The following is a 14,089-nucleotide window of genomic DNA, read 5'->3' as shown; positions in this document are numbered from 1 at the left end:
GTTGTATTAGTTAATATTTAGTGGATGTGTGAGTATAAGGTAGCAGAAAGAGTTAATGAGTGTAACTTGTTCACAAGAACATCCTTGTTTATGTTTGTCACGGCTCATAAACAAACCTACAGTTTGCTGTGAATGATAATTGGCCCCGTTGACTCTTTCAAATAAAAAAAGGAAAAATGATCGCAGCACTCGACTTCGACTTTCCATGCACCCGTTGTCACCTGTGCATTATGTTTCCATGGTAACACACAACATCAAAACTGTTGAAACAGTTCGAATTTGTCTGTGTGTGTGTGTTGGGGGGAGCGGTTGGACAAAAAGAAAGAAAAAAGAAAAAGTCTACATCAACTTTAAGCAGCCCTCGCCCGGAGGAGATGGACATACACAAAATGAGGATCGCGGCTGCCGAGTTTTACCGGAAGAACGGAGTTCCGGCGATAATAGAGAGGGCTCTGAATGAGCTCTTCCTCCGGCAGCCCGCAGACGTTCATGGCTACCTGGTAGGAGGTTGTTTTCTTCTCCCCGCTGAAGGGGTAATTCACCCGTTACGGTTAAACCATCCGATTATAAAGCCAATTAATCTGAGATAAAAAGCCACCACTGTTTGAGTTATTCTAAATATGTTTAATTATCAAGTGTTTATGTTATTGGGCCCTGTCATTAGCATTAGATAGGGAAGAGCAGTGACTGCCTTGCGAAAAAGGAGCGAAATTTTCAACTGCTGAAACTGGATTAGTGTGGCCATTTAAAATGAAGCTTACTGAAAATTTCAAAATAAAAGCCTTTGCAGGTTTCACTTCAGGTAAGTGCTTTTTGGGCTTTATGTGACTGGTTTAAACGAACCACTGTTACACATTGAATTAGTGTAGTAATTCAAATGAAGCTTACTGAAAGTTTCAAAATAAAAGTCTGTGTATTCCCTCTCACGTCAGTGCACCGCTGTAGGCAGTGCAATAATATTAGCCTTTTTTATGGGTTTTTTCTCTCAGGAGAAAAATGAACTGCCTTGCCCAGCAAGGCAGTTCATTAACATTAGCGCAAACATTAGCATTTCACTGCCCTCCACTAGTGCATTAGCATTAGCCTTGTCCCTAAAATTTTCTTATTAATTAGAGATGTTTAGTATACTGAATGGAACAAGTCAAATTAAAACAACATGCTGGTGATGCTCCACATGCTACTGCCAGCATTTAGGCTAGCATTAGCATTTTGGCTAATTTTAGCTTATAAACTAATTTTAGCATATAGATTGGCATAAGTCCATGCTACTCAACAAGCTTGAGACTCTCCACATACTGTAGAGCAGAGACATAATATAAGAGTAGACCCCGCATTGGCTGCTCCGGTGCAAAAAATACGACGGCCATCTTGGAGCGGTCGTCCCTCCTACTTTGCTCAACCAAAACAGCAGAAGATGCCTCAGCACTGAGGGATATTGTTGTTCTGATCTATGGATTATTGATGTGAGAGCTCCACAGACAACATTTCACAAGTAAGATGAACATATTATTGTGTATATTTTGTGATTAGAATATTACTTTACTGTATTTATGTCCACTGGTGAGATACCAGCTAATATTAGCTACAGTGCTTGGTGTAATACGGGTTCAGCCTCTCTATGAAGGCTAACTGAGATTCTGTAAATCTAAAAAAATTAATTATTCTCTAACATTGACTTAGATTATCAGACACAAGAGCCTATTTTAGAAATGAAACAATATAACACATATTATAAAACTTATATTATGTGTTATAACATTCACCAGCAAAGTTTACACAGGTGGTAGACTATTATTTACATGTAATTCTTTCACTAGTAAGATACATCCCACATCTTCCGTTTTTGTTTTGAAAGTTTCATAAAGACACGATGTGAGGAAGAAGAGGGAGACATCTTTAAAGAGAAACAGATTCACTGCAGCACGGATGAATCTCACATCGGATTTTGGACTCAATCTCAGCTGCTGAATCTCTCTGAAGCTAGAAATCCTCGGGTGAAAAACACACATATGTTTTTCAGCCAAGTATGTATGTATACATACATACATACATACATACATACATACATACATACATACATACATACATACATACATACATACATACATACATACATACATACATTATTCAGTATTAATCATTATTTATTTGTGTTTGTATAGTTATATAAATATGTATTGATGTTACTAAATAATTTATTAAATAAATTATGAACGGCTGTGTGCTTTGTAATATGCTCATCATACATCAATATCAGAATATTCMATTCCTATTCYATTGTTATAGCCACTAAGCATATTTAAATATGCTGAACTATGTATTAAAAACATACTTCAATAATACAATTGTTTATAAATGTAGCTTTGATAGATGTTTGAATATGGTTTTCAGTAACAAAAAAGCGTGTTGTGATCGATTAAATGAGCTGATACGTAATTTTGCCTGCTAAACACATAAGCTGAGTTGAGTGGTCCACCGCTCCAAGATGGCGAGAGAGGTACATGAGGCGTCTATCCTTATATTATGTCTATGCTGTAGAGTACATTGCAGCTTTCTTTAGCATTGATGCTAATTTTTAGCATCAGAATACTGGGTTCCAACCGACGGGCACACTTTGGCAGGCCCCGGTTAAATTTCTTCAGGAATTTTCTAGTTAAGAACGCTATTCTGGTGAGAAGGCTATCTGTGTCAAAATTGCAGCACATATGGAATCGCATTGGAGCTGTTTTGTTTTTCTTTTTTCCCACTGCTGGTTTCCACAGGTGTCATTAATATAACCAAACATTTTTACATTTTCACAGCCAAATTCAACAACTAAACTGTCGCTTTTGCTTCTATTGTTAGTGATTACAGAGACCTGTTATGTTTCATTATGAAACTGGATCCCTGTAATAGTATCTGTTGTTCTCTGTTTCAGAAATACTCAACAGCAAAGGACCTTATGACATGTTTCCAGAAAAAAATTACATTTCTATTCTATTGCAAACATGCAAAAATGATGTGGGATAAGTATTTTGAAGTTGAAGTATAGGCTCCGTCTTCAGCTCTCTTCTGTTTCTCTCTGTAAAGCACTTTAACTTACCTTCTGGAAGAATGATGCTGTGGGCTACTAATGAACTTGCTTTCATTTATTGAGTTTTTTTTATTATTATTGCTAAGAACTTTGTCAGAAGAGAGCTTTCCACTTTCCAAGTCACGGAAAAAGGGGCAATGTCATGTTCTCAGGTTATCTCAGTCAACACAGAAACAAAAAGTTTCTGGATTTTTTGTTCTCGTCTTTAGAAATATGCTAGGCTTTCTCTTAAACTGAATACAGTTGTTATGCTAGTATCAAAACAAAAGCTACAGTAGGAAAAAAGACTTTAAAACTATGTGGCCATAGTCAGACTAACAGTAAAGATTTTTACATGAAACTGGAATATTAAATCCTTTATATAAATATTGTTTTAATTTCTGTAATTTGGAGAAAAAAAAACTAGTAGATGTAATTTAAACATTTTTGGAAATGCAACATCCTCTTGTCAGATTACCAGAGGTCTGAGAGTGTTGGAATTGAGAAAGATTTTTTTCTCTGTGCTTTTAATCTTTAGAAATAAGCAACTTTCTTTGGATATGACATTTTTGTGCATTTTTCATGGGTGATTTTTGTTAAAACAAATACTTTCCTTCAGGCTAATTTCTTTTTGGAACTGTCTACACCACCAAGGATCAGTAATCTGAGAGGAAGAGAGGTTTTTTCAGAAAATGGACAGCTTATCGTTGAGGTGGAGGTTTTCAGCATCGTCTGTAACAGAGAAAAGGTAAAAGTAATTCAGAAGTCATCCACCACATCCACACAGATGAAGAACAAGTTGGTTGTCAAATAATCACAAGGTTAGATTATTTTAATATGTCACAAATTTATAATATCTCACTATTCTTTGTTCCATTGATCCCATTAATCCCAAATTGCAGCCTTAATTTCCCTTTTTTTCTATATTCAGTAAATTTATTTAGGTTAAAATCTGCTAATGTTTTAATCACAGCAGGATATTGTTGAGGCCGGCCATAAAGGACGGAACTTTTGACGAAAAAAAGAATGGTAAGATTGAATTCCAGAATGCACTCCATTAAACTTTTTTTTTTTTTTTTAAACATCGTAAACTAAGGAAGAAAGAGTGTCTAAGCAAAATCAAGGTGTAAAATGACCTAGATTAAAAAAAATAATTTCTTCCTTTTTGGTGCATCATTACTTCAGACACACATTAAAATCCTCTTCCCTACTTGCCAAGTAAAAGACTTCATTTTTGAAAAAGCTTTGGATCCAAGCTACATCTACCACTCTACTGTTTTGGGCATCTGGTGACTAATATCCCAACTGAAAATGAGTCTGAGACTGGCTTCAGCTGTCCTGGGAGAAGAGAATCACAGCTCCACACATGGTGCCCTGGCCGAGCCGAGCCCTTCTCCAGCTGCTGCACACAGAGTGACCTCTACAAAGGCTTTCTTCTTTTATCTGGCCCAACAAAATGCCACAACTTATGTTTTGAACAGTATCATAAACCATACTGCTTAAAAGAATGGTTAAAGTAAAGAGGTTGTGTAACAAAGATCAAATTAGGACATAAATTGCTCTCTGCGTTGTGTTTTTGCATTTTTGATGCTTGTCGATCAGAGCGGAGACTGTTGGTCATTCAAACTTTTGAGCACTAATAACATTTTGTTGCTATCTTTCTTTTTCCCACTTTCTTCACTAAGCTATGCATCCATAGTTTATCTCCAGAACAGCCATGAAATGAATTGTATTTATGTATAACTGGATGTTATAAGGGCAGCATGACTGTTACACTATTATTTGTATTATTAAAAATACCAAACGCTATCAAATAGATACCCAACTCTGTTTACTGAACTAGTTCATTCTCTCGTTCAGAGCATGTCATCAGCAGCCGTCGTAAGTCACTTTGCACCAGTGGGAACTGGAGAGAGTCAGAGGAGCTCAGATCATGTGGAGACCGCTCTTCAGTGGATACATGAACCGTTCAGGAACCTGCTACTGAACCAGAACCCGTGCGATCAAGCTGAAATTGATCAAATGCTGAGGTGATGACTTCACTTGTTCAAGTTAACAAATGACAACCAACGTAACAAATACAGGAGGCATTTTTAGGGGTCTGTAACCAGATGCAGAAGAGGGTTTAATGTGGTCCTGACAGCAGGGAATGGGAGTTTTAAAACCTAGAATCATATTCATTTGGATTCTGTCTATTGCAGTCCACAACTTCTCTGCTTTAATGCTGCTAAATCCTACGCAGAGTTTCTGAGATGTTTCAGAAATGTCCGTGTTTCGATTGATTGTGTTATTTCCTGGCAGCGATTTCTTCACGTCCTACCAAGAGGAGGAGAAAGCAAGGCGTGACAAGCTGAAGGCTGAAGCCAGCGAGCTCGAAGCACCGGCTCGCACACCGCCAGCAATGTCATCAAAGGACAAAAAGAGCACCGGTAAAGGTAAAAGTCACTCAACGTAACCCTGAAGATGCTGCTGGAGTTCTAGAATTGTGCCCGTCAAGGTGGCAGCCATGTTGGACCAGCTCTGTTACTTTCCTTATGAATCAGTCTGAAAAAAAAACAAACAAACAAATAAACAAACAAAGAAAAAACTCAACCGCAGCCACAAATCCCAGAGGAGATTTGGAGGCATCATGATCAAATAGAGAAACGGAGGAAGTCCAAACCATCTCTTTCAAGAATCCTAATGTGAGATCACTGGCAAACAGTCCTCATGCATTCATCTTTCTGGAAGAAGGTAAATCTGGACTCATCAGAGCACATGACCTTCTTCCACCTCTCTAGAGTCTAATCTTTATGCTCCCTTCCAAACTGTACAGTCTATTTCTGTGTTGTCTCACAGATTAGTGGTTTTCTTGTGGCTATACAGCTTTTCAGACCAAACCCCTTGAGTTTCATCCACATTGTGCGTGTGAAAGTGCTCTCACCTTTACTATTGGTGACATTGATGTCATCAAACTTTTAACTGATCACATATTTTTCTCATGCGGGTTTTTTTTTTTTCAGTTTTTGTCCTCAGAAATGTTGGTTCCCCACTATGCTTCTGGGTTTTAATAATGTGTTGGTTGGACAATTCTCAACCCAATTTTAGGAGTTTCTCAAATCTCCTTGGACGTTTTCATTGCTTTTTGCCAATGAAAATGTAATCGGCAAAGGATGTTTACATTTGCCAATGACAGGTCAACCGTTCTTAAGACAGTTGATCCGTCTTAAGTGCTTGAACCCCGTTGGTGGAAGCATCCCTCAAGAATGATTAAAAATATTAAAGCTTATATGTAGAACTCCAAGATACATATCTAACACTTGACATGTTTAGTTTCAGGGGGGAAAAAAGCCACTAACTTTTCATCTTTTTTTTTTTTACATTTCAGGCAAAAAGAGCGTTGTTGACGAGAAGCAATTTCCTCCAGCAGAGCCACCAGAGCCAGTTCTGCTGGAAGGCATGGCTGTCGGCTCGGTGTCCCTGGCTGTAGCTAAATCTGGGGCAAAAATAAAGGGAATGCCTCTTTACAAATATATATCAGCTCTGAAGAATCAAAAGGTTTGACTTAAAGCAGCAAAACAAATATTTTACAGATATTTTTACAGAAAATTGAAAGCATTCAAAAGGTTGAACTCATTTCGCCAAAGGAACCGGCACATTTTCATGTTCCTGTCCCCTGGATCAGTCTGCTCAGCTGTGGGAAGAAATCCCCTGGGAAACTATGCTTACTGGAAGAAATTATTCTCATCTCCAAAGTGGGACATCCAGTCAAACAGGTATTGATCTGCTCTACCATACTTTGCCTTTTTTGTCCTTTACCCACAGCAATGAGTTAACAGCTGTGATGGACTGATTTGCTGTTTCTAAGGTAATTTTTTCGTGCTTGCCCCATTGCTTACTTTTATTTGTCTGAATTTAGCATATGGATAACTGTGGATGTTCTACATTTTACTACATTTGTCACATTTCCCAACATCATATTTAAAAGTCACAAAGACGTAAACGTCTTCAACAGAGTGTCACGTTGGCCTGTGAGTTACAGAAGGAGATGATGAGACTGATGAGCATGTCAGGAAAAGGCGGGGTGAGAGACACTGCTACATAAATTATATGTTTTTTACTTGAAGGATTTGCACATGAAAGAGCACTTTATGGGTCATCTTCAAATTAGTATAATGCAGGATGACAGAGAAAGCATGAAGGTCTGAAAAGATATTCAACGCTTCCTCTACTTCACCTAGCTGAATGATGTTGTCTTAGTTTCATCAAACCTTAGAATCGCTTGATTTAATTTATTATGCATGCATACTGTACTTGCCATTCACATGATAGCTTAATCTAAGCTGTTTTTGTACAAAGCCAAAAATTTAATATGCATGTTAGTGTCATCCACTACTGGATATGTAAAAAACCTTTACATCAAAGCTGTCGGGTTGTGTGAATACTCCAAGATCACCCTGTCCTCGGTGTCGCACAACGGAGTGCTCACAGCGAGTTGTGAACGACCCGAACAGCCTCTGGATCTCATCAGTAATGCCTGCACCAACCTTAAAGTGCCACTGGGAGTTGATGTCTTTCTGGCTCTGAACTGTGCTGCCCCGAAACTTGTGGACTATGTAAGTCAACCAAAGATTTTCCAACTACAATAGTAATACTACCATAGTGATGGGGGTTCTTATTTTTTCAGTCATTTATTACATGGACACAGGTCAGTATAAAAGAACCTATCTGCTTCATTTCAGTCTAAGGGAAAGTATGAAGTAGCAACAGGAGGTCTGAAGTCTCCGGATGAATTGATCGAGGTGTATCACAACCTCATCAGCAAATACCCGGCAGTGGTGGCCGTGATCGACCCTTTTAGGAGAGAAGTGAGTTCAAAGCATCTGAAGTTATCTCCTTTGATTATTACTGTATGCAGTTTTAATTGTTTGCTGTTATCGTTTTTATACTTCTGCCCAATGTCCCAAACTTTTTGTTAGAGGGTGAAACAGAAAATGCACGAAATCATCAATAACTCACAATAACATTCAGAAGGTCATTTGTTTCACACAAATCTGTCTTCCATTCATAGTGAACGTTTTTACTGACGTGCGCTTTAAATGGCTGTTTGTTGGGCAAATCTGGCTTTTATGTTTATTAATTACCATTTAGTTCTGAACAGTTCTTCAAACATGTGACCTGATTCTCGTCTGTGACTGCTTTAATGTGTCTTCTATTAGGAGGCAGAGCAATGGAAGAAACTCAGCAATAGGATTGAGATTTCATGTTCACTGCTGTCTGACATCACACACAAACCACAGGCTCCAGCTCTGCCAGGAGTCCATGGTTATGTCTTCAGACATGCCAACGAGACAACGGTCAGCGACATCATCCATGCTACATTCTGCTACCAAGGTGGGAGGTGTTGTGTGTGTGTGTGTGTGTATACTAGGTTTTTATATCCTAATGGGAACCTATTTCTATCAAGATTGTGGGGTTGTGGGAACCATTGCTCCTTTGGGGACATTTTCTTGGTCCCCAAGAGAGGAAATGCTGTTTTAGGGTTGGGGTTAGGATTAAGGGTTAGGCTGTAGAAAATAAATGGAAGTCAATGGAAGTTCCCACAAGCCATGAAAACATGACTGTGTGTGCGCGCGGATAAATATTACTAAAAACATGCTGTTTATCTGCCAACTGTTTTATGAACTTTACATTTGTTCTCATCTGTGTTCTTTGTTCACATAAATTTGCACATTTCAATAGTTTTGTATCTAAAACAACTGGTTTTAAAAATGTCATTTAATTTTCTATTAGAAATGAAATGCGTTTGCAAAGCTCTTCATTAAGAACACATGTGCTTGCTGCCACTTTCAAAGCATTTAAAGGATTTAATAAAAAAAACATCTGTAGTATCTGATTTCATAAAAATCTAACATAAATTACAGTTAGAAGTATAAAGTTTTTTGCTGCTGCAGTGTGCATGCTCGGCATGAGCATTGTATGATAACTAGGATCAAACTGAAATGTGACTTAGTGTGGCTGATCAATGATAAAAATCTGTCTTTTTCATTTATGGATTATGGGTGCTCACTTACAAGACTCAGAAGTTTAAAAATGCATTCGTAGCCTCCCACATCACTATGTTCTTTGCAACAGGATAATATTTAGTTTCAGTTCTCTTTGCTTTTTGAATTGTGTGTGAAATTCTTTGCGAGTGAGAAACTTTTATAGACGAACATTAACTATTAACCTTGTTGATATCAGGTGGATGCTGAGAATAAGCAAAGCTTGAGTTATTTGGACAGTTTCCTCTTTATGAGACAGGCAAAAGGCTCGGTTGGGATGTTCCAGACTAACTGGTGTGGCAGTCCCAGTTTTCAGGGTCATACTGACAGCAGGTCCAAAGCAGGGAATTGAGATTGAGCTGGTCCGGATCGAGTATGGTGTTGGACCGGCGACAATCCTGTACGAGTTGAACAGGACGTGCAGATGGGTCAGTCGCTTGTCAAACCTACCCAGAGTACATAAATGGCCTGAAGGTGTTACAGCACACAGCTTCACAACAATTTGATGCAGAGCAGGAGGAAGATCCGTCCTTTTACATAGTAGCTGCTGTGCCCCAAGAAGACGATGTTAAAGTGTGATGCTCACAATTCAGCAGCAGGTGTGGCATATTTCAGCTATAAAATATATATTTGATAGACCTGCCACAATATATCAATTAATTGTGATTTATTGCAAATTGATTTGTGATAAATCAAGCAAATTTTCATTTACTTGACTTAGTGTTTTTATCTTTTATCTCTCTCTTTTTTTTTTTTTTACTAAAACCTGAATGATATACCGGTAAGTCTTCAATCTGTTGTTTTGCTCTCAACTATCCATTTTTTTAAAAGACATTCATAATTCATTTTGCTTGTTGTGTTTGTTGTTTTCTTTATTTATTTTGAATAATCCAAATATCTCCCAGTTCCAGTGTTTAAATGTTCATTAGAGTTTAAAGTTTATTGGTCCTTCAGAATGTGTCCTTGCATTATTATGCCATTGTTGCTATTGTATTACTTGAAAATGGTCCCAAAACAACAACATTATCGTTTATCGCCATACGTTCTGGTACAATTTATCGTCCAACAAAATTAGTTATCATGACAGGCCTAGTATTTGAGAAGAACTGATTCGAACAGAACACACACAGGCCTTCCTTTGATAATATTCAGAGGATATTATCCAGATAGAATATAAATCCTTTTTTTTTCTGTCTGCTTTTTTAATCTTTACAAGTTTTCAATGGATTGCAAAAAAAATCATTATTTCCTTTTTGTGTGAATCTTTAAATTCTAACCTGCAGGTTCAGTGGTGTTGGATACGATGCTCAGTGAATCCAGCACTGACGGGTCCTTTGCAGACTTAGTAAGCTCTCTTCTCTGTCATTCTGTGTTCAGTGTCACATGTTCCTTTATATTATGTCACTGTAACCTTTCTGCTGAACAGCAGCTTGATTTAATGTGCTCAGATTCATAAATTCTCCTTTCACTGTTTGTTTAATAACTCAAGTAAATGTCAATAACTCAGAATATCACTCATTAGGCAATTCATTCTTGTAATTGTGTGAAGCTAAGGAATTAATTCAGATTTTTGTATATATTGGTGAATATGTCTTACAGTTTATAACAGAAAAAAAAAAGATCAGCTTCTCGGAAAGGTCAAATTTGACAACAAAATAATACAAAGGGATTTTTAAGACAGTGTTACAAAAGTCTTGGCCACTTTACGGCCTACAGACGTTCGGGAAGACGGCCAGACGGAGGTCATAATGTTACAAAATAAATTATGAATTTATCAACTGTGATGACTCATTGGTTAACTGTTTTGAAGGACATTGGGCTGATCCAATAAAATGTCTTGTTATGGAGCCCAAGGCATAAGCAAACTAAGTGGCTGTTTGTGGCCCCCTTGGCCACTAGGGGGCACCCCAAATGGAATTGATTTGGGGGTTTTTTTCTATGTGGTTGCATTAACAAAAACACCCCACCTCTCGCCCGCTGGAGATAGGCACCAGCACCCCTGGTGACCCCAAGTGTGTTAGAAAACGGACGGACGGATGGAAAACCTGTGCACCTCATTGAAACGTTCTCTTCTCCCTCAGGCTGTGGGGCTGGGGCTGGACTATGTCAAACTGGGAGGTCTGGGTGGCGCTGAGACGATGGCTAAATACAATCGCCTAATAGCAATAGAAGAAGAACTGGCCCAACAAGGACTTCTGGGTAGGTGTTTTTCTGTTTTTCTCTGACTTCTTTAGCTGGACAGAGAAGGAGGCGCTCACAAAGCAGGGAAAAGTGAGGTCTCAGCTTGAGAACACATTTCTGTCTGTGTGCTGGATGTGAAAGGATGATGTGTGTGAGGAATCATGCAAACATGTATTGGTGTGGGGGAGAGTGGAAGAATGAGAACACCCTGCCTCGCCTCCCCCCTACCTTGAATCTGTTAATTGGCCACTTAATTACACACAAGGACAAATAAGTTCCCATTCATCATTTCTGGAAAAGCAGGCGGGGACACCAGAGGTTTAATGAGCACTGAGTATGTGAGTCTAATCAAAGACCATAAGACAGCTGTAGTCAGGACGGCTTTTCAGTGTTTACTGTTTGTCTTGATACTTTTTGCTGACTTCAGAGTTGACTGAGAAACAGAAAAAGAGCATATGTGTATGTTTAGTAAAGATTCGCAATGTTTAGCTATTTCTGTTATTTTGGTCTTGTCCCCAGTCTGTAAGGAACCGCCGCTCTTCAGTGAAAAGCCAAAGGAGCAGCCGGTTACAGCAGAGGAAACCATATGACTCAGCCAACAGCCCGGCCTGTTTAAACAAGCCTTGAAAACCTGCTGCACAAATCAGTCCCAGTTTTCCTGCTGTTGTTACTTGTGAGCACTAATACAGCTCACTCAGTGGTCGGCATTAATCTGAATGTTCTTTTAGCCTTTTTATTTTTATTTTAGCCTAGATATGAAACTCAATCCAAACCACTTCTGATAAAGCAAGAGTGGAAAACATCTGTTTTATTCATGTGTTCAATGAAAGACCGCACAAAATGTTCAAGCATATCAACAGCCAATAAACTGTAAGTGAAGAGTGAAGATAGAAAATAGCAGTTCAGTTCTTTTTGGAAACATAATTTATGAATTTATTTTGCAGCAAATAAAAACATGTTATGATTGAGGTTAAAATTACGTTTTAAAAGCTTCCAAATGATTTTTGGTATTCTTTGATTTCCAACTTTGTGTTATGCAAGATCCACAAACAGACTAAAATTGAAATTGCATTAGAAAACAAATGTTTCAATAATGGTAGGGTAACTGTTTCATTGGGCACTTTGAGTAAAACAAGACCTGTTTTATTTATTTATTTATTTTTATTTTTTTGCTTCCTTCTCAGTAAATGTTAGGTTGGCTTTTAAATAAAATGAAATTACACATGTCTTTGGCTGCCCTCAGTTTAACTTCTTGACTGTTTTTATACAGTTTTGCCGTAAATGTCAGAGAACAAACCTTTAATCAACAAAATATGCAGAGACCAGCAAAGGCTGGACACACAGCTGTGTGTGAGTGAGGGGCCCACACTGTGTGTTGTGGAAAAGTTAATAAAATGACTGACTAAACAGGTCACGTTAAGTATTCCCACAACACACACACAAACACAAAAAAACCTCCCTAATTGCTGTTCCCTTATAGCAATTAGAGAAGAAAACAAACGAAAAACAACAAAACAATTTATTCCATTGCTGTGCTGATTAACGACGATCAGAGGTGTGGCAGCGGCAACCAGGCAGAGGGGAAAAAAAGGACACAGCAGCACGGCTCGTGTAATTGTATGTTTTGCCTCGATCAAAACGTGTGTATATCTGATAATTAAAGTCACCAAGTCTGGCGGGCTTTAGTAGATTGCAGAGGGAAAGAACGAAGCAAGTTGTTAGCTCATAAAAGGAAGAGGGAAACAGTAGAGTCACTCCTCAAAGCTGTTATTAAATATGGCCTTACTGTTGAGCCTAAAGGACGGCCTGAACCATAAAAACATCTTTAGTCGTGGAGGATTTAATGAGGCAGCAACATAAACCAACACAAACAACCTGAGTTTCATTTCATGTCATAGGAAGGTTGACTGTTTAACGCCGTCCTTCAATATGCAATCCAGGATAATCTACACGTTATTCCGCTGTAACACACACTCTGTATGTTGTTTGTTCACACACCTTCACCCTGTTTTTACAGACATGCTGCTAATATTCTGCTTTTGCACCCACAGACAAAGTGTGTGTGTGTGTGTGTGTGTGTGTGTGTGTGTGTGTGTGTGTGTGTGTGTGTGTGTGTGTGTGTAACATTGTTTCTGTAGCATGGAAGAAAAAGGAAACCAATAATTGTGCACTTCAAAACGTGCTGCCGCTGACTCTGGTCAGAGATACGTCAGTTACATTCGTCCACAAACTGTGTTAGGTGGATCGGTTGGGGAGGAAATTGTATCTCAGTGCTAAATGAAGCTTAAAGCCTTAATTAACAGCCCAACACAATAGGTGACGGACATCTGTCATAGTTCACAGCTCTCGTGTTTCACTTCCTCGCCGGAGCAGGAATCTGGGAAGTCTGGACAGGTGTCAGGGAAAACAAAACTGAACCAGGAAAGCCTAACAGCGTGGTTTAATCAGCAGTCTGGCCATTGTTGCATTCAAAGGATGCAGGCTTATCCTCTGGTCTAAACCTGACTAAAAGCCATCACTAGCTGGAGCTTTGAGGGGAAATCCAGCCAAAGACACTGTAACAAAACAGCCGGCAGATATTTTAGTCTGATCTCTGTAATTCTGAAAATTCTCAGTGGTTGAAAAGGTGGTAATAATTACTGATTACACGCATGCACACACACACGCGCACACACACGCGCACACACACACGCACACGCACACACACACATTTGCGTGGCTATTTTTGTGGGGACTTTCATTAACTTCCATTCATTTCTACAGCCTAAACCTTATCCTAACCCCATCCCATACTCAATTCACACCATAGTCCTAAATCTAACCCCTGAGCACA

General features: G+C 38.7%; 1 protein-coding gene across 3 annotated transcripts; it reads left to right on the top strand.

The window, feature by feature from the left end:
- The first annotated feature begins 278 nt into the window (after positions 1–278).
- eno4 (enolase 4) lies at positions 279–12,235 on the top strand. 3 transcript variants are annotated; one of them, XM_008428969.2, is made up of 13 exons: positions 279–500; positions 3,672–3,800; positions 4,913–5,082; positions 5,354–5,487; positions 6,420–6,589; positions 6,679–6,807; positions 7,047–7,115; positions 7,483–7,647; positions 7,774–7,899; positions 8,251–8,425; positions 10,359–10,420; positions 11,157–11,274; positions 11,776–12,235. In XM_008428969.2, exons 1-13 carry the CDS (start codon positions 375–377, stop codon positions 11,844–11,846), a joined length of 1,644 nt encoding a protein of 547 aa, XP_008427191.1. In that variant the 5' UTR covers positions 279–374; the 3' UTR covers positions 11,847–12,235. The 3 variants fall into 3 exon arrangements, with proteins under 3 accessions (XP_008427191.1, XP_008427192.1, XP_008427193.1); XM_008428970.2 differs by lacking the exon at positions 279–500 and adding an exon at positions 4,026–4,081 and having other exon boundaries at positions 3,710–3,800; XM_008428971.2 differs by lacking the exon at positions 279–500 and adding an exon at positions 4,026–4,081 and having other exon boundaries at positions 3,784–3,873.
- Positions 12,236–14,089: the final 1,854 nt, after the last annotated feature.

Source organism: Poecilia reticulata, linkage group LG15 (genome assembly GCF_000633615.1).
Source record: "Poecilia reticulata strain Guanapo linkage group LG15, Guppy_female_1.0+MT, whole genome shotgun sequence".
NCBI classification, from domain to species: Eukaryota; Metazoa; Chordata; class Actinopteri; order Cyprinodontiformes; family Poeciliidae; genus Poecilia; species Poecilia reticulata.
The sequence above is the reverse complement of the archived record's forward strand: the minus strand, read 5'-3'. Positions and strand labels throughout refer to the sequence as shown.